At 47.6% G+C, this 21159-nt stretch overlaps 1 protein-coding gene across 2 annotated transcripts in view; it reads left to right on the top strand.

Moving 5' to 3' along the window:
- The first annotated feature begins 1251 nt into the window (after positions 1-1251).
- Positions 1252-21159, top strand: part of SH3BGRL3 (SH3 domain binding glutamate rich protein like 3) — a 48966-nt gene continuing 29058 nt past the window's right edge. Inside the window, exons 1-3 of one of the 2 annotated variants that reach the window (XM_063957209.1) lie at positions 1252-1383; positions 2144-2311; positions 9018-9125. In XM_063957209.1, coding sequence (XP_063813279.1) covers positions 1339-1383; positions 2144-2311; positions 9018-9083 — 279 coding nt within the window. In that variant the 5' untranslated portion in view covers positions 1252-1338 and the 3' untranslated portion in view covers positions 9084-9125. The remainder of the gene's footprint in view (positions 1384-2143; positions 2312-9017; positions 9126-21159) is intronic. The other variant, XM_063957208.1, reaches the window with a different exon arrangement.

Below are 21159 nucleotides of genomic sequence, written 5' to 3'. Positions count from 1 at the left end.
TTTTTTTTTTTTACATTTTTTAACCCATTCAGATCCTTCTCCATTAAGTTAATGGAAGCCCTGGACAACAAAATTGCATTCATGTCCTCCTCCCACTCCCTTCCCAAACACTAATTTTTATTTTTTTTCTATAAAAATGTACAATATATCACAAGTATGATGAGCAGGCAGGCAGCGGGCATTGGCGGCATCGGACTGAGGTGCAAATTAGTTTACGGAGGGCTGGGTCAGTTGATGGTGGGCTAGTTTGTAAGCCATTGGCGGTGGCAGCAGGCATCGGCTCAGTGGCAGTAGCGGGCATTGGCTCGGCGGCGGTAGGGGTCATCGGCAGGATTCGGCGGACATTATGGCTGTAGTGCCTCACCAGCCTCTGACCTCACCGCACGCCACTGCTACACAGTAGGTCTGTAGTAATTCCTGCTATAATGGGGGTCATTCCGAGTTGATCGCTAGCTGCTTTCGTTTGCTGTGCAGCGATCAGGCAAAAAAACGGCACTTCTGCGCATGCGGTGCAATGCGCACGCGCGTCATACTATTACAACAAACGAAGTAGTTTCACACAAGGTTTTCATTCGCACTGCTGGCCGCAGAGTGATTGACAGGAAGTGGGCGTTTCTGGGTGTGAACTGACCGTTTTCAGGGAGTGTTCGAAAAAACGCAGGTGTGCCAGGAAAAACACAGGCGTGGCTGGCCGTACGCAGGGCGTGTTTGTGACGTCAAAACAGGAACTGAATAGTCTGAAGTGATCGCAAGCGCTGAGTAGGTCTGAAGCTACTCTGAAACTGCACAAATTTATTTTGTAGCCGCTCTGCGATCCTTTCGTTCGCACTTCTGTTAAGCTAAAATACACTCCCAGTGGGAGGCGGCATAGCGTTTGCATGGCTGCTAAAAACTGCTAGAGAGCGAACAAATCGGAATGACCACCAAGTTTTTGGCACCTCAGGAGTATTTGATTGTAACTGTGTGGTATATGGATTGCCTCTGACAGTTTTCTATAGGGAAGTCTGTGTGCCCTCGCTCCCCTGAAATGTAAAAAAAAAATAGTTAGTATACAGCACTGCAACTCTTCCTGGCTGTTTGCTGCACAGAGATACCTCGGCGAGTTGAGGCTCGTACAAACCCACACCACAGCGCAGAGAGCTATTACACCAGTCCATGTCTGGAAGGCAGCAATGGAACAGATCAGGGGGCAGCGTTGCATGCTGGGATTCGTAGTTCACACCTGTCGGTCACGTGACAGGCAGCGGTCCCTGATTGGTCTGTGTGTATACACGTAGTGGGAGAGGTCGGAAGTCTACACATTGCAGAAGAAGAGGATCTGTGAGGCGACCGCAGAGAATGGCTCTAACACTGTATATGACATTGGTGACATCCTCTCGGGAGGTGAGAGCATCAGGGGGGCTGTGCGGGTCTGGTGTAAGATACCTGTTGCGTCCTATATAGTCATATAGTGCAGTAGTAGTGTAGGGTCCATGCAATCCAATCACATCCTGGTGGCCCTAACCTTAATAACGTATTTTAGCGAGTTTTTAACGTAGTTTGTGACACCCCATAGGAAGATTAAAGGGGCACGATCAGATGTCCAGGTTTGCCATATCTGAGCAGTGTAGAGAAAGTGCATTGCTGAAATGTTGTGTGCGCCGTACAAAAAATATTATTGTATTGTGCAATTTATTACTGCAGGCTCATTGTTTGTTTATTATTAATCATTCTTGGCTTTTTGCCGATCTGTTGGCAATTCATTAATGTTTATTGCACTAGTTATGCCGTCTTTGACATGCTGACTGCTATCCCATTACTTTGGTAAATAGGTATGCAGGTGATTGCGAAATACTAATACTGCAATGGAAATAAAGACAGGCACTCCACTTTTTTATTGCAATATGAGATTCCCACCATTCTTGTTCCAGGTACTCTGGTGTGATGCAAACATTAGTGTTCTCTAATAGATATTTTGCTTCCTAGTAATATTGTTTGACCTCTTGCCCCCCCCCCCCTTTTTTTAAACTATCTGCTACCCCCCCCCCCCCCCAACACGCCCTTTTTGCCAATGTCATTTTCATATCTTATACTGTTAATTTTTTTTCTCCTGCAGTTCCCTTGGTTCTTTATTATCTAAATATATTTTTCCCTCTCCACCTAGATTCAGTCTCATCAGAATGAAATCATACGGATTTTGGACACAAACAAAATTCAGTATGAGCGAGTGGATATATCTGTAGACAAGGGTCTCCTTGAGGATATGAGAAAAAAGGCTGGAAACCCCACTGCACTTCCTCCTCTATTGTTTCGTGGTGACAAGTACATTGGGGTAAGAATTTTATTATAAATAGTCAGAAACTGCAAATATAAAAAAATTACAAGTGCTATGGTATTTTTAATAAGGATTAGTTAGTCAAGATTAGATGCTATCTTGTTTAATGTGCAAACAACATCTTTTCGAATAAGTGTGATTCTTATTTAAGCTCAACCATATATGACGCCTAAGGTGAAGTGTGTTCTAACACCCAAGGAGTGTGTAATTCAGAGCATGACCGCACACCCAAGAGTGGTATATTCATCTGGGGGTCGAGCTTTTAGTCATGCGGCTCCGACTCTATGGAACTTACTTCCCCGCACAGTGCGAGAGGCCCCAACTATAGAATCCTTCAAAAGTAGACTCAAGACTTTCCTGTTTACTCAAGCATTTCCATAATGTCCCTTTTAGTATCTTCATGCTTCTGTATTTTATGAAAAGCTGTTCTGTACTTCATTATTTTCTGTATTATATTATGCTATGTATCTGTTTAGCGCCTTGAGTCCTATTGGAGAAAGAGCGCTATATAAGTAAAATTATTATTATATCGGTCTTATAAAATGGTAGTTCTGCACAAGATGATGTAGGGTGAAACAGATCCAGAATAGGAGGAAAAAATAGTCCTGTTCATGTTCCTTGAACAGATCATCATTGCACCAGCCATATTTGGAGAAGTCCTGTGAGTTATTTAGTAATTTGGACATTTGTTTTACTTTTTTGTGTTAGGAATGTGTATGTCTGATGTGCCACTGTCAGTGAGGCATAGGGTGGCCAATCCTGGGATCGTCGGGATCCAGGGATTTCAGGATCAGGTGGCCCATTGTGTTTTTTTTTTTTTAATGCTGGGCAGCGTTGAGCGTCCTCAGGAGGCTCAGACGCTGCCTGGCTTACTCTTCCCGGCTCCCCCTGCGCAGCGTGACATGAAGTCAGGTCAGGCTGCGCTGCCAGCCACCTGTCACCCGCCTCACGTACCTTGCCGAAGGAAGTGACCCACCCTCCCTCCTGGGTATTATGGTGAGTTATGTGTGCGGGGTGGGGGGGCTACACAGGAAAAAAAACAATCCCGGGATTGACCATTTTTGCAGCAGGGTACATTGTGTTCCACAGGAAAACATCGGGATGTAGAGCGGATCTTGATCCAGAGGCACCAACAGGCTAAAGCTTTAGGCTGTCCCAGGATGCATTGGGGCCTCCTCTGTAACCCCACCTCAAGGCACTGTGAGCTCAGTTTAGAGTTGGTGCCTGTAGCAGCAGGTCACAAAACGGGGGCTGCGCTGGGCAGCCCTGAAAAAGCTTATTAAGAAGACTTCAATTGTTGCAGCGCTGTTACATGTCAGGATGACATTCAGCGCTGCGTCTCCATCACCTCCCAAGCGGCGTCGCATACTGCCGCGGCCTGTTCCCGGGTACTTGCGGCGGAGACGTTATGGCTTTAGTCACATGGTCGCAGATGCTCTCGTGGTTCACATGGCTGCTACGGGAAGGAGGTAAGAGGGTCTCCCTACTAGATCACCAGGGCAATAGAGCACGGGTCGGGTGTACTAACGCCCCATTTAATAAGGCTCACTAGTACCTGGGGTAGAAGACCAGCATAGGGGAGTCGGCACTTGATCTGTAGCTCTTCTCCGGCCTAGGACGACATCTACTGCAGATTTTCCCAGCCTGGAGCTGCCTCACACTCTCTCGCACTCGGTGACTGAGATGCTGGGCGCCATCTTATGAGTATAGCTGCGGCTGGTCTCCGGGACTGCAGGGCAAGGTCTTTCTTGTAAAGCCACCTGTATATAGCGTTAGTTAAGAAACAGTGTACCAAATTTTTTAATATATATATATATATATATATCTATATCAGAAGGCCCGGCACTCCACGAGGTAACAGCAGCTGGGTTTGGTTTCCTTACACAAGGAAAGTATAGCAGCGCAGACGTACGGCACTCACAACCACTTGTAAAAAATGACAACAGCTTGTTTGCTTCTAACAACGTTTCAAACTCTAATTTGAGTTTTTCTTCATGTTAACTGCTCTGTGTTGCATCATTTGTGTACAGTGTCTATCAGAAACGGCAGTAAATCTGTGGACGCTACTGCATCATGCAGAGCATGCGCCAAAAATTTACCAGAGGGATAAGCTGTGTATGATTGTTTGTGTACCATGTGTCATACACCCTCTAGTCAGTTCGCAGCTCCTGTATCCAATCAAGAGCCACCCTGGGCCGCATTCTCAAGCCTACTGGGTACTCTAGTGGAATGCCTAAGCCCCCTATTGGACCACCTGTACCATTACAGCCTCAGATAGTCCCTATGGTTAATCCGCCTTGAGTGGAAAACTTGTCTAACAAGCAGCAGTTGACTCATTCCTTGGTCAGTCAAAAATCTACCCCAGGTCACTCCCGTATCGCTGGGTCATCTAAACGGGCTGCTTCCTCCTCACAATCCACAAATCTCTCAGATGTTTCATCTGAAGACGAGGGGGAGCATACTGTCCTGTCAGACACTGAATAAGGCGTTTCTGATGAGGATTCTACAATGCAAATTGATGTCCCTGCTCTAGTGGTTGCTATTAAGATAATGCTACAAATCCACTTATGATGAGGAATCCACTACTGTCACCAAGAAAACTGACCTGTTTAAACGGCAGAAGGTGGCTAAAAATCTGTTACCCCATTCTGACCATTTGGTGGACATCAGGCAGGAACCCTGGTCTAATCCAGGGAAGAAATTCCCTCTCGCTACCCTCTCCCTGCAGAGTTATGTAGCGTCAACTCTGCCTGTCACTACTGTCACTTCACTGAAAGAACTGACAGATATGCGTGTGGCGGCGCATGCGCAGTTCAGACCTGATCGGCTGCTGTGCGAAAACGCACAGCAGCAATTGGGTCTGAATTAGGCACTTTGTCCTGTCGTCCACCCTTTCTAATATTCCATCATGTCCGGGCAGTTCTTAGTACTCGCCCAGCTTATTTACCTAAGGTGGTGTCATCTATTCACCTTAACCAAGTGGTTCCGGCCTTTATATCTTCTGAATTGTCCCCCAAAGAGCGGTCTTTGGATGTGGTACGAGCTCTCCGTATATATATGTGGGGAGGACTGCCTCTAACAGGAAGTCACTTGTCAATTGTGCAAGGCGGCTATGTGGTCCTCAGTGAACACGTTCATTGGGTTCTATGCTTTTGATCCGCCTCCCAGGATGCTTCCTTTGGACGCCGGGTTCTCATACCCGCTAAGGCGCATCCCCTCCCTTGAGGAACTGCTTTAGGACATCCCCAATGTTTTCCTGTGGAACATAGTGTACCCTGCTGCAGAAAAGGAGAGTTATGGTAAGACTTACCATTGTTAACTCTTTCTGCGAGGTACACTGGGTTCCACAGGGTGCCCACCCTGACACACCTAGCTTCTATGGGTTTATATGGAATTAGCCACTGGTCCCTTCTCCTGTCGTGAGGATATGGTTCTATGTGACTAACATCTACCGTCTCTCTTACCTGCTCCTACGTTGAACTGGTTAACGAAACTGAGCTCACAGTGCCTGGAGGCAGGGTTACAGAGGAAGCCCCAATGCATCCTGGGACAGCCTAAAGCTTTAGCCTGTTGGTGCCTCTGGATCAAGATCCACTCTACACCCTGATGTTTTCTTGTGGAACCCAGTGTACCTCGCAGAAAGAGAGTTAACAATGGTAAGTTTACCATAACTCTCCTTTTTTCAATCCCGGGATTGGCCACCCTAGCAAGGCGGTGATGTGCCGTTGTCAGCTAAGCAGGGATGTGCCGCTGACAGAAAGGCAGGGAAGTGCTTCTCTTCTGTGAGTAGTGTCTCTGTGAATTATGCTATTGTGTACAGTTGAGTGATACAGCTGTGGCTATGTGATGGGGTTTTGGTGACAGTTGGAAGTAGTACAGATGTGCGATCGTTGGGGAAAAAATGTGATTTGGTGTGTCCAATCATGTTAGTGGGATTTCTGTCATTATAACACACCTTTTATATACACTGTGTAAAGAAATGATTGGACACCCCTGCACAAGCAAAATGGTGTGCTCCTGCAGCAGACTTGTGTTGGTGAAGGTATAAAACTGGTAGAGGAGCACTGATTAGGTAATTTGCTAATTAAATGGCTTGCCGGCAGGAGCTAATAATTGAATAGGGGATCATTGTAGGCTGCTCAATCTGAGTTATGAGTGTGAGAAGCATTGCGTATGTTAGGTAGGTTCCTAAATCCACTGTCTGTTGTCATTAATGTGTGGAAGAACCACCGTCATTGCAGGAATGCACTTCACCCTGGAATTCCCTCAAAACTTCAACCCAGAGACCAGTGAGTGCTAACCGGGGAGCTGCGAAAGAACAGGGGTCATCCCATGCATACCACTGAACACGATTTCCAAATGGCCACTAATGATCCGGTTTCGTCAAGAACACTTCATAGGAAGGCCCATGCACTTGGATATTATGTGTGAGCAGGTGCTCATAAATCACAAAGAAGAATGCAGCCCAGCGTTCTCTAGGGTGTAAAGAGCACAAAAACTGGAAGAAGGAACAACGACAGTGAGTGTTATGGAGTGACGAATCACAGTTTACACTTTTCAGATCAGATAGACGTGTTTGGGTGTGGCAATTGCCAGGAGAACGTCTGATGCTAGAGTGTACAGTACCTACAGTAAAGCATGGAGGTGGTGGCATTATGCTGTGGGGCTGTTGAGCTGGTTTGGCATGGGTCCACTAGCTGTAATGCATGGCCACATTAACTCTGGTGATGTTTTTGATTAATTCTGTGCTCCCTACATTTTTGCCAGTTCTATGGAAATTATAAATGTTTTTTATCAGGACAACAGTGCCATCTGTCATGTTTCCAAGGTGATGCTGGACTAGTATACAGAAAATTTGTTAACCCTCCTGGGTATCCAGATAGGTCACCCTTAATTAGGGCGACAGTCAATAAATCGACCACTAATGGTAGTCATGGTCATTAGGTAAACATGTAAAAGGTCGACGGGTGCAAATGGTTGACACAGCTTTTTTTTTCTTCTACTTTTTCATACTTTACCAGCCACGTGGACTACCATTAGGAATAGTAACCTGCGCAGAGAGGCGCCTTGCCAGAAGCATAATTAGCCATGCGAGGGGACATGATATGGGGTTTCATGTGCTGTGATGGTGAAACGGCACAAAAATAAAATAAATGGTGTGTCAACCATTTGTCATGTTGACCTTTTGTCCCTGTCGATCTTTTCCAATGTTGACCTTTTGATCATGTTGACCTTTCATATGTCAACCTTTCTCTTACGTCCTAGAGGATACTGGGGTCCACATTAGTACCATGGGGGTATAGACCGGTCCACTAGGAGCCTTGGGCACTTTAAGAAATCAATAGTGTGCACTGGCTCCTCCCTCTATGCCCCTCCTACCAGACTCCATTTAGAATATGTGCCCTGGAGGAGCCGGTCACGCTTGGGAAGCTCCTGAAGAGTTTTCTATTTTTCTCTAACGTCCTAGAGGATGCTGGGGACTCCGAAAGGACTATGGGGATAGACGGGCTCCGCAGGAGACATGGGCACTCCAAGAAAGATTTTAGGTCTGGGTGTGCACTGGCTCCTCCCTCTATGCCCCTCCTCCAGACCTCAGTTTGATACTGTGCCCAGAGGAGATGGGTGCACTTCAGGGAGCTCTCCTGAGCTTCCTGACAGAAAGTATATTTGTTAGGTTTTTTATTTTCAGGGATCCTGCTGGCAACAGACTCCCTGCATCGAGGGACTGAGGGGAGAGAAACAGACCTACTTCTGTGAGTTTCAAGGCTCTGCTTCTTAGGCTACTGGACACCATTAGCTCCAGAGGGAGTCAGAACACAGGTCTCACCCTGGAGTTCGTCAGAGCCGCGCCGCCGTTCTCCTCACAGAGCCGGAAGATAGAAGCCGGGTGAGTATGAGAAGAAAAGAAGACTTCAGAGGCGGCAGAAGACTTCATGATCTTCACTGAGGTAACGCACAGCGGTGACGCTGTGCGCCATTGCTCCCATACACTTCACACACGGCAGTCACTGTAAGGGTGCAGGGCGCAGGGGGGGCGCCCTGGGCAGCATATAAACCTCTTTTCTGGCAAAAATAAGATATATATATATATATATATTGTGTGAAAAAAAGGTGCAAACAGCGCTACAACCTGAATACAATATAACCAGATATCCCTAAATTGGGAGATAAATATATTACACAAGTAACAGTGCAAAACCGTATTATTAATAACACTCCCAAATGAATGGTGTCGCAACCAGATTTCAAAATGTCCAATTCCCAAGGGAACTTAGTGTTCAAATTTGTTCTAGTGGTAAAACAGTTGCGCCTTCAGTGTTTGTGAATAAAGCTTTGTGAATCCTTTAGTGGTAGTAAAAGTATGCGTACCAGACATAAGTAGAAAATTCGCTTTGTTTAAAAAGTCTTTGCATCTGGATGTTCTTTATTCGCACTGTCTCTCCATTCCCATCCGTCCGGTCATTGGTGTGGAGTTTGTACGTATATGCAAAAAGACAGTGTGTCAATGTGCTGCTCTTTTATAAGAGTGACTGAGTGCTGTTTTTGTGCAAAATTAGCAGTAAAGTGAATATGTGCAAAGAGAGGTGCTGTGAGTGCTTTGTAAAAAGCATATAAGCAAATAAAGATGAGTTTTTAAAAATTTGCAGTGTGCTGATTCCCTTTTTCCTTAGGTAATGTGCTTATATACCATTTTTTTTAAAAGGTGCAGCACCAAGTATCTCAGTGTTTCAGTGAGAGATATGTGAATATGAGGCACTTACATCTATAATTGCCATGGATTAAAAAGATGCTGCCATCATTCCGTCAGCAGGTCTGTAAACACTTCTCGTTTCCGTTTCATCTCTCTTTCTTCTTCAGCCGTTTCTTTTACTTGTGCTCCTATTGCCGGGTCCCCCAGGGTCTCTGCTGGCTCTTTTGGGTCTCCTGGCTCCTCACACTGGCACTCACCCTCCGCTTTTCTCGATTTAGGAGGCGTGAGGTCACAATGCTACCGCACTTCCCGCGCCAAAAAATGGTATATAAGCACATTACCTAAGGAAAAAGGGAATCAGCACACTGCAAATTTTTAAAAACTCATCTTTATTTGCTTATATGCTTTTTACAAAGCACTCACAGCACCTCTCTTTGCACATATTCACTTTACTGCTAATTTTGCACAAAAACAGCACTCAGTCACTCTTATAAAAGAGCAGCACATTGACACACTGTCTTTTTGCATATACGTACAAACTCCACACCAATGACCGGACGGATGGGAATGGAGAGACAGTGCGAATAAAGAACATCCAGATGCAAAGACTTTTTAAACAAAGCGAATTTTCTACTTATGTCTGGTACGCATACTTTTACTACCACTAAAGGATTCACAAAGCTTTATTCACAAACACTGAAGGCGCAACTGTTTTACCACTAGAACATATATATATATATATATATAGCTGACCAGTGTATATATTTAAGAGCCCCCGCCAGTTTTTCAATATATTTGAGCGGGACAGAAGCCCGCCGCCGAGGGGGCGGGGCTTCTCCCTCAGCACTCACCAGCGCCCTTTTCTCCACAGCACAGCTGAGAGGAAGCTCCCCGGACTCTCCCCTGCTTAATACCACGGTGAAAGAGGGTTTTAAAGTAGAGGGGGGGCACATAATTGGTGCATTGACATAATACAAACAGCGCTACTGGGTAAACATATATAATTATATAGTGTTTTTTCCTGGGTCATATAGCGCTGGGGTGTGTGCTGGCATACTCTCTCTCTGTCTCTCCAAAGGGCCTTGTGGGGGAACTGTCCTCAGATAAGAGGATTCCCTGTGTGTGTGTGTGTGTGTGTGTGTGTGTGTGTGTGTGTGTGTGTGGTGTGTCGGTACGCGTGTGTCGACATGTCTGAGGTAGAAGGCTTTCAGGAGGAGGAAGAGATAAAAATAAATGAGGTGTCGCCGTCGGCAGCGCCGACACCTGACTGGATGGATATGTGGAATGTTTTAAGTGCTAATGTAAACTTATTGCTCAAGAGATTAGACAGAGCTGAAGCTAGGGTACAGCCAGGGACTCAACCCATGCCTGTCCCTATGTCGCAGGGACCTTCGGGGTCTCAAAAGCGCCCACTATCCCAAATAGTTAACACAGATACCGACACGGATTCTGACTCCAGTGTCGACTACGATGATGCAAAGCTACAGCCAAAAGTGGCTAAATGTATTCGATATATGATTATTGCAATAAAAGATGTTTTGCATATCGCAGAGGAACCCCCTGTCCCTGACACGAGGGTACACATGTATAAGGGAAAGAAACCTGAGATAGCCTTTCCCCCGTCACATGAGTTGAACGAATTACCGTATATACTCGAGTATAAGTCGACCCGAATATAAGCCGAGGCACCTAATTCTACCACAAAAACCTGGGAAAACTTATTGACTCGAGTATAAGCCTAGGGTGGGAAATGCAGCTCTAGCCGTACACAGCCCTCAGTGCCAGATATGCCCTCATACTGCCAGATATGCCCCCACAGTGCCAGATATGCCCCCACAGTGCCAGATATGCCCCCACAGTGCCAGATATGCCCCCACAGTGCCAGATATGCCCCCACACTGCCAGATATGCCCCCACACTGCCAGATATGCCCCCACACTGCCAGATATGCCCCCACACTGCCAGATATGCCCACAGTGCCAGATATGCCCCACAGTGCCTGATGTGCCACATATGTCCCTCATGCTGCCACATATGTCCCTCATGCTGCCACATATGTCCCTCATGCTGCCACATATGCCCCTCATGCTGCCACATATGCCCCTCATGCTGCCACATATGCCCCCTCATGCTGCCACATATGCCCCCTCATGCTGCCAGATATGTCCCCTCATGCTGCCAGATACGTCCCCTCATGATGCCACATATGTCCCCTCATGATGCCACATATGCCCCGTCATGCTGCCAGATATGCCCCCTCATGCTGCCAGATATGCCCCCTCATGCTGCCAGATATGTCCCCTCATGCTGCCAGATATGTCCCCTCATGATGATGCCACATATGCCCCCTCATGCTGCCAGATATGTCCCCTCATGCTGCCAGATATGTCCCCTCATGCTGCCACATATACCCCCTCATGCTGCCAGATATGCTCCCTCCCCAAGTGCCAGGTATGCCCCACAGTGTTGTTACTTACCCCTCCGTCGTTCCCGCGCTGTCTTCTGGAGGGACACGAAGCGCACAGCGCGCGGCTCTCCTGTGTCCCTCCTGCATCTTCGGCGGCCGCGGCAGGTCTATTAAAGGAAGTGCCGGTTCGTGATCAGAGGTCACGAACGGGTACTTCCTGTAATAGAACCGCCGCTGCTGCCGCCGGAGATGCAGGAGGGACACAGGAGAGCCGCGCGCTGTGCGCTCCGTGTCCCTCCTTCACACTGCTCTGCCTCTGCCTGTCACTGACTCGAGTATAAGCCGAGGTGGCTTTTTCAGCACAAAAAAAAGTGCTGAAAAAGTCGGCTTATACTCGATTATATACGGTATGTGAAAAAGCTTGGGAATCTCCAGACAAAAAACTGCAGATTCCCAAAAGGATTCTTATGGCGTATCCTTTCCCGCCAACGGAACAGGATACGGTGGGAATCCTTCCCTAGGGTGGACAAAGCATTGACACGCTTATCCAAAAAGGTAGCGCTGCCATCCCAGGATACGGCTACCCTCAGGGATCCTGCTGACCGCAAGCAGGAGGTTACCCTAAAATCCATTTACACACATTTTGGTACCTTACTCAGACCGGCAATTGCGTCGGCCTTGGTTTGTAGCGCGGTAGCAGCATGGACGGTACCTTATCAGCGGAAATTGAGACCCTAGATAAGGATCGTATTATATTGACCCTAGGGCATATAAAAGATGCTGTCCTATATATGAGAGATGCTCAAAGAGACATTAGTCTACTGGGTTCTAGAATAAACGCTATGTCGATTTCTACTAGACTTGTCCTATGGACCCGGCAATGGACAGGTGATGCCGACTCAAAAAGGCATATGGAGGTTTTACCTAACAGGGGTGAGGAATTGTTTGGGGAAGGTCTCTCGGACCTGGTCTCCACAGCGACAGCTGGTAAATCAAATTTTTTGCCTTATATTCCCTCACAGCCTAAGAAAGCACCACATTATCAAATGCAGTCCTTTCGATCACAGAGAAACAAGAAAGTACGAGGTGCGTCCTTTCTTGCCAGAGGTAAGGGCAGAGGGAAAAAGCTGCACAACACAGCTAGTTCCCAGGAACAGAAGTCCTCCCCGGCCTCTACAAAATCCACCGCATGACGCTGGGGTTCCGCTAAAGGAGTCCGCCCCAGTGGGGGCACGTCTTCGAGTTTTCAGCCACATCTGGGTTCACTCGCAGGTGGATCCCTGGGCAATAGAAATTGTTTCTCAGGGTTACAAGCTGGAATTCGAAGAGGTGCCTCCTCGCCGGTTTTTCAAATCAGCCCTACCATCTTCTCCCCAGGGAAGGGAGATAGTCTTGAAGATACAATTTGTGAATTGCATTTAACAGGTGGTGGTCAAGGTTCCCCTGCTTCAACAAGGAAGGGGATATTATTCGACCCTGTTTGTAGTCCCGAAACCGGACGGTTCGGTCAGACCCATATTAAATTTAAAGTCCTTGAACCTATACTTGAAAAGGTACACGTTCAAGATGGAATCGCTAAGAGCGGTCATCGCCAGCCTGGAAGGGGGGGATTTTATTGTATCCCTGGACATAAAGGCTGCATACCTTCATGTTCCCATTTATCCACCTCATCAGGCGTACCTAAGATTTGCGGTACAGGATTGTCATTACCAATTTCAGACGTTGCCGTTTGGTCTATCCACGGCCCCGAGAATTTTCACCAAGGTAATGGCGGAAATGATAGTGCTCCTGCGAAGGCAAGGTGTCACAATTATCCCGTACTTGGACGATCTCCTCATAAAAGCGAGATCAAGAGAGCAGTTGCTGAACAGCGTATCACTTTCTCTGAAGGTGTTATAGCAACACGGCTGGATTCTCAATATCCCGAAGTCGCAGTTGGTTCCTACGACTTGTCCTAACCTTCTTGGGCATGATTCTGGATACAGACCAGAAAAGGGTTTATCTTCCGATAGAAAAAGCTCAGGAACTCATGACTCTGGTCAGGAACCTATTGAAACCAAAACAGGTGTCAGTGCATCACTGCACTCTAGTCCTGGGAAAGATGGTGGCATCATACGAGGCCATTCCCTTCGGCAGGTTCCATGCGAGGACCTTCCAATGGGACCTATTGGACAAGTGGTCCGGGTCACATCTACAGATTTGTCAGTTGATCACCTTATCCCCCAGGGCCAGGGTATCTCTCCTGTGGTGGCTGCAGAGTGCTCACCTTCTAGAGGTCCGCAGGTTCGGCATTCAGGACTGGGTCCTGGTGACCACGGACGCGAGCCTCTGAGGTTGGGGAGCAGTCACACAGGGAAGAAATTTCCAAGGTCTTTGGTCAAGTCAGGAGACTTGTCTTCACATCAACATCCTGGAACTAAGGGCCATATACAACGCCCTACGGCAAGATGAGACCTTACTTCGCGACCAACCAGTTGTGATCCAGTCAGACAACGTCACCGCAGTAGCTCATGTAAACCGCCAAGGCGGCACAAGGAGCAGAGCGGCGATGGCGGAAGCCACCAGAATTCTTCGCTGGGCGGAGAATCATGTAAGCGCACTGTCAGCAGTTCATTCTGGGAGTGGACAACTGGGAAGCAGACTTCCTCAGCAGGCACGACCTGCATTCAGGAGAGTGGGGACTTCATCAGGAAGTCTTCACACAGATTGCAAGTCGGTGGGGACTACCCCAGATAGACATGATGGTGTCCCGTCTCAACAAAAAGCTACAGAGGTATTGCGCCAGGTCAAGAGACCCTCAGGCAGTAGCTGTAGACGCCCTAGTGACACCGTGGGTGTTCCGGTCGATCTATGTATTTCCTCCTCTTCCTCTCACACCCAAGGTGTTGAGAATAGTAAGAAAAAGAGGAGTGAGAACAATACTCATTGTTCCAGATTGGCTACGAAGGACCTGGTATCCGGTACTGCAGGAAATGCTCACAGAAGATCCGTGGCCTCTTCCTCTAAGACAGGACCTGTTGCAACAAGGGCCCTGTCTGTTTCAAGACTTACCGCGGCTGCGTTTGATGGCATGGCGGTTGAACGTCGGATCCTAGCGGAAAAGGGTATTCCGGATGAGGTCATTCCTACGCTGATAAAGTCTAGGAAGGACGTGACATCTAAACATTATCACCGTATATGGCGAAAATATGTTTCTTGGTGTGAGGCCAGGAATGCTCCTACGGAAGAATTCCACCTGGGCCGCTTCCTTCACTTCCTACAAACGAGTGAATTTGGGCCTAAAATTAGGCTCTATTAAGGTTCAGATTTCGGCCTTATCCATTTTCTTTCAAAAAGAATTGGCTTCTCTCCCAGAAGTACAGACTTTTGTGTAGGAAGTGCTGCATATTCAGCCTCCTTTTGTACCTCCGGTGGCGCCTTGGGACCTTAACATGGTGTTAAGGTTCCTTAAGTCACACTGGTTTGAACCACTTAAAATGGTGGAGTTGAAATATCTCACTTGGAAGGTGGTCATGTTATTAGCCTTGGCTTCGGCTAGGCGAGTGTCGAAATTAGCGGCTTTATCACATATGGATAGAGCGGAATTGCGGACCCGTCCTCAATTCCTTCCAAAAGTGGTCTCATCCTTTCATATGAACCAACCTATTGTGGTGCCTGTGGCTACACGAGATTTGGAGGATTCCGAGTCCTTTGATGTAGTCAGGGCTTTGAAAATTTATGTGGCCAGAAAGGCTGGAGTCAGGAAAACGGAAGCACTGTTTGTCCTATATGCAGCCAACAAGGTTGGCGCCCCTGCTTCGAAGCAGACTATTGCTCGCTGGATCTGTAATACGATTCAGCAGGCGCATTCTACGGCTGGATTGCCGTTACCAAAATCGGTCAAGGCCCATTCCACTAGGAAGGTGGGCTCGTCTTGGGCGGCTGCCCGAGGGGTCTCTGCACTACAGCTGTGCCGAGCTGCTACTTGGTCGGGTTCAAACACCTTTGCAAAGTTCTATAAGTTTAATACCCTGGCTGAGGAGGACTTAAGGTTTGCTCATTCGGTGCTGCAGAGTCATCCGCACTCTCCCGCCCGTTTGGGAGCTTTGGTATAATCCCCATGGTCCTTTCGGAGTCCCCAGCATCCTCTAGGACGTTAGAGAAAATAAGATTTTAAACCTACCGGTAAATCTTTTTCTCGTAGTGCGTAGAGGATGCTGGGCGCCCGTCCCAAGTGCGGACTACTTCTGGGAGACTTGTATTTAGTTTTGCTTACATAAGGGTTATGTTATAGTTTCATCAGGTTGGACTGATGCTATGTTATTTTTTCATACTGTTAATTGATACACAAGTTATACGGTGTGATTGGTGTGGCTGGTATGAATCTTGCCCTTGGATTAACAAACAAAAATCCTTTCCTCGTACTGTCCATCTCCTCTGGGCACAGTTTCTCTAACTGAGGTCTGGAGGAGGGGCATAGAGGGAGGAGCCAGTGCACACCCAGACCTAAAGTCTTTCTTGGAGTGCCCATGTCTCCTGCGGAGCCCGTCTATCCCCATGGTCCTTTCGGAGTCCCCAGCATCCTCTACGGACTACGAGAAAAAGATTTACTGGTAGGTTTAAAATGTTATTTTTGTTTTCAGGCAGGTCTGGTTGGCACCAGACTGCCTGCTTCATGGGACTTAGGGGGGAGAACGGCCCAACCTCCTTAGGGTTAATGGTCCCGTTCCCCACTGACGGGACACTGAGCTCCTGAGGGTCCTATTTGCAAGCCCCACCACGGTGAGCGTACAGACCAGCAGCACGCCGCGACCCCTAACAGAGCCAGAAGTAAGAAGAGTGGCGAGTAGGTGGCCGGCGTCCCAGTTAGCGGGTTGCCAGTTGTAATGGCGACACAAGGGTGGGAGCACAGTTCTGACAAGCAGGCTGCAGCTCCAGGCTTCAGAAACATGCAGGGTACTGCGTGGTTCACTGTGATGGGCGAGCTGAAGCCATAACTATTAATACCCACAATGGCAGTACATCTTACAGGGGTTTTAACCCACTGTAGAGCAGAAATATTACCTCAGCCAGTATAAAAAACAGGGAAGACTGTGTGCCATTAAGTGGGCGGGGCTTCAATATGAGCAGATCCAGCAGCTCACCAGTGCCATTTTCCCTCTGCAGCTATACACAGGCAGACTGACCGGAAAGCGCTGCTCCTCCACACAGACTCCAGATCACCTCAGCAGTACCAGGGGGTCATAGCAAAGGAGGGAGCAATAATAGTATACTAAGCCCCTATTAAGGGTGCTAAGTTTGCGACCCAGCTAAACTTGGAAATTAGCTATAGAGGCGCGGTGTGGCTGGCTCGATCATACTCTGTCTCTCCCTAGAGGGCTCTGTGTGGGTTATCTGTGCTCTTAACCTATTGTCGTGTGTGTGTGTGTGTGTGTGTGTGTGTGTGTGTGTGTGTGTTCTTTCACATTTTACTATGTCAAAAGAGTGTGTGCATGGCAGAGTGTTTTTCTCACTCAGGGGGATCACTGCAGTGTATTCAGGATAGTACACATTCTCAGGCTAGTGGATCTGAACCAGTGTGGTTAGATTAATTGAAAGGGATGATCTTGAATATTTCCCATAAATTATCCCAAAATGAGAAAGAGACAAAATTCTAATGACAGTCAGTATATGACCTGATGAATAGAGATTCAGTGGCCATTCCAGCGTCTCAGTCCCCTGCCATTTGTCCACAAAAGCGTACACTGGCCCAAATCCTGCACACTGATCCTGATGATGATGTGTCAGACGTTGAGGAGGGTGAGGTGGACTTGGGGTGGGAGGAATGCAGCATTGCTACAGGGAATACAGGCCCTGATAAAAGCTATTAGAGATATCCTGCACATTCCTGACAAAGCGACAGAGGATGAGGAGGAATCTTATTTTAAAGTAAAAAAGAAATCCTCAACTACTTTCCCTACATCTAAGGAATTAACTTCCCTATTTGAAGAAACTTTGGTTAATCCTGACAAGACGTTTCAGATCCCTAAAAAGTTACTGACATCCTTCCCTTTTCCTCAGGACGATAGGAAAAAAATGGGAAAACCCACCGATTGTTGACGCATCGGTATCTAGATTGTCCCATAAGATAGTCTTACCGGTCCCGGGGACATCCTCCTTTAAGGATGCTGCTGACCGCAAGATTGAGTCCACTCTCAAGTCTGTATATACAGCTGCGGGGGTGGCCCAGAGACCCACAATAGCTTGTGCTTGGATCATTAGGGCCATTGCAAAATGGTCGGGTAACCTAATTGAGGGGTTAGATTCCTTACCAAGAGGTGAGATACTTTTACTCCTGCAATATATATATATATATATATATAGGACTCTACAAATTGTATGGTGGAAGCCATAAAAGAAATTGGATTGCTCAATGCACGCACCACGGCCATGGTCCCGCCTCCTTCAGCACACCTTGCACAGGTGTCCACATTTGGAAGCAAGCTGCAGTGATCGCATGAGCCGTTGCGGGTGTGCTTCTCCCCGCCAGCCGTCCACATCAATACACGGCTTCAACCTTTGAGTGAATTGACGGCTCCCTCTTCCTCGCGGCTTTCGCATTAGTGGGCATCGCAGGACACATAGCCGAGGATACTAGGCTCTGGACCAGCCCACAGGAGAGGTATCAACTTACTTTCACCATCCAGCTCTGTGCCTACAATTCCAATATACTTTTGGGACTGCCCGCTGCTTATTGCTCCATAGCAAATATACCAGCGGAGCTCCCTATGATATGTGTGGACATTTATTCAGAGAATTAAAACTGCTGTCGCTCCATTGAGCGTGATATATTGATTCAAGGTGTGCTTTTTATTAATGCATTTTTAATGTTTTATGGATCATTATAATCTGTTTATTAATTGTTTTATTGTATCTATGGTTAATAAATCTATTTTATATACATCGGCTCTCATACCTTTTCCCCGGTATATTGCGCAGCTGTTCTCTTGTTCCAATTTGTTCTTTGATTAAACACTCACATAGGGGTATATGCAATTCACGGCGAATCGCGGCACTTTTTCGCCGTTTTTTAATTCGACTCAATTCGACAGGTGAATTCCGGCAGGTGGCTGCCGGAATTCACCATATTCAATGAAAAACGGATTCGACAGACCCGCGGGCGAAAATCGTCCGATTTGGCGGATTTTGCCGCGATTTTAAAAAACGGGGAAAAACGGGAAAAACCCGGAAAAAAAAATGGCGTGGGGTCCCCCCTCCAAAGCATAACCAGCCTCGGGCTCTTCGAGCTGGTCCTGGTTCTAAAAATGCGGGGAAAAATTGGGCAGGGATCCCCCGTATTTTTAAAACCAGCACCGGGCTCTGCGCCTGGTGCTGGTGCCAAAAATACGGGGGACAAAAAGAGTAGGGGTCCCCCGTATTTTTAACACCAGCATCGGGCTCCACTAGCTGGACAGATAATGCCACAGCCGGGGGTCACTTTTATGCCGTGCCCTGCGGCCGTGGCATTAACTACCCAACTAGTCACCCCTGGCCGGGGTACCCTGGGGGAGTGGGGACCCCTACAATCAAGGGGTCCCCCCCCCCCAGCCACCCAAGGGCCAGGGGTGAAGCCCGAGGCTGCCCCCCCCCATCCAATGGGCTGCGGATGGGGGGGCTGATAGCCTTTTGTGATAATAAAAAGATATTGTTTTTTCCAGTAGTACTACAAGTCCCAGCAAGCCTCCCCCGCAAGCTGGTACTTGGAGAACCACAAGTACCAGCATGCGGGAGAAAAACGGGCCCGCTGGTACCTGTAGTACTACTGGAAAAAAAATACCCAAATAAAAACAGTACACAGACACCTTGATAGTAAAACTTTATTACACACTACCGACACACACATACTTACCTATGTTGACACGCCGACTGCCACGGTCTCCGACGATCCGAGGGTACCTGTGAAAAAATTATACTCACCTTCCAGCGTCCAGAGGTACATCCACGTCCAGATATAAATCCACGTACTTGTTAAAAAAACAAACCGAACACCCACTCCATGCCGGACTGAAAGGGGTCCCATGCTTTCACATCAGACCCCTTTCTCCCGAATGCCGGGACATCACGTGACTCCTGTCACTGAAGTCCCTTCAGCCAATCAGGAAGCGCTACTTCCGTGGCGCTCACCTGATTGGCTGTGCGCTGTCTGTGCTGTGACAGCGCATCGCAAAGCCGCTCCATTAGTTTCAATGGTGGGAACTTTGCCGTCAGCGGTGGGGTTACCCGCGGTCAGCCGCTGACCGGCGGGTGACCTCACCGCTAGCCGCTAAGTTCCCACCATTGAATATAATGGACGGGGCTGTGCGATGCGCTGTCTGAGTTCAGACAGCGCACAGCCAATCAGGTGAGCGCAACGAAGTTGCGCTTCCTGATTGGCTTTAGAGACCTTTGTGTGACAGCTGTCACTGACAGGTCTCATTCGTGGAAAGGGGTCTCATGTGTCAGCATGGGACCCCTTTCAGTCCGGTGGCCCGTGTGTTCGTTTTCTTTTTTTGCCAAGTACGTGGATGTATCTCTGGACCATGGCTGAGGTGAGTATATTGATCTTTTATTTTCAGGTATCCGTGGATTCTACATGGAGAAGAGGACCGATGTCGGCGTGTGAACATAGGTAAGTATGTGTGTGTCGACGTATGAAATAAAGTTTTACTGTCACGGTGTGTGTGTCCTGTTTTTATTTGGGTATTTTTTCCCCAGTAGTACTACAGGTACCAGCGGGCCCGTTTTTCTCCCGCATGCTGGTACTTGTGGTTCTCCAAGTACCAGCTTGCGGGGGAGGCTTGCTGGGACTTGTAGTACTGCTGGAAAAAACAATATTCTTTTCATTATCCCAAAAGGCTATCAGCCCCCCCATCCACAGCCCATTGGATGGGGGGGGACAGCCTCGGGCTTCACCCCTGGCCCTTGGGTGGCTGGGGGGGGGGGGACCCCTTGATTGAAGGGGTCCCCACTCCCCCAGGGTACCCCGGCCAGGGGTGACTAGTTGGATATTTTATGCCACGGCCGCAGGGCACGGCATAAAAGTGACCCCCGGCTGTGGCATTATCTGTCCAGCTAGTGGAGCCCGATGCTGGTGTGAAAAATACGGGGGACCCCTGCTCGTTTTGTCCCCCGTATTTTTGGCACCAGCACCAGGCGCAGAGCCCGGTGCTGGTTTTAAAAATACGGGGGATCCCCTGTCAATTTTCCCCCCGCATTTTTAGAACCAGGACCAGCTCGAAGAGCCCGAGGCTGGTTATGCTTTGGAGGGGGGACCCCACGCCATTTTTTTTTAAGGATTTTACCGTTCCAGCAATAAAAAAAAATAATATTTTAAAAAATATATAAATAATATTTGTGCCTCCAAAAAAAAAAAAAAAAAAAAATACCTAATACCTTCTAATATAAATAGATATGCTATTCCTAAAAAAAAAAAACACCAAAAAAAACATGTTTAAATTTTTTTTTATTGTTTTCACCCTCCAAAGTGTGGCGGATTGAAAATGACGAATTTGCTGTCTAAAAGCACTGCTGTCGAATTTCCAAACTTGAATTGAATATGCTTTTGTCGAATTGCAGCACTTGTTTCATTGCAGAAAAGTCGAATTTGCAAAAATTCGAATTTCAAAAAGTCGAATTTTGAAAGTCCGTTTTTTGGTCGGAAAGCACTGAATTGCATAGGCGAATTTTTTTTGGGGGCGAAAATGACCCGAAATTCGACAATTTCGGGAATTCGACCGCAATTGCATATAC

This window comes from Pseudophryne corroboree, chromosome 2, assembly GCF_028390025.1.
Source record: "Pseudophryne corroboree isolate aPseCor3 chromosome 2, aPseCor3.hap2, whole genome shotgun sequence".
Classification (NCBI taxonomy): domain Eukaryota; kingdom Metazoa; phylum Chordata; class Amphibia; order Anura; family Myobatrachidae; genus Pseudophryne; species Pseudophryne corroboree.
The sequence above is the reverse complement of the archived record's forward strand: the minus strand, read 5'-3'. Positions and strand labels throughout refer to the sequence as shown.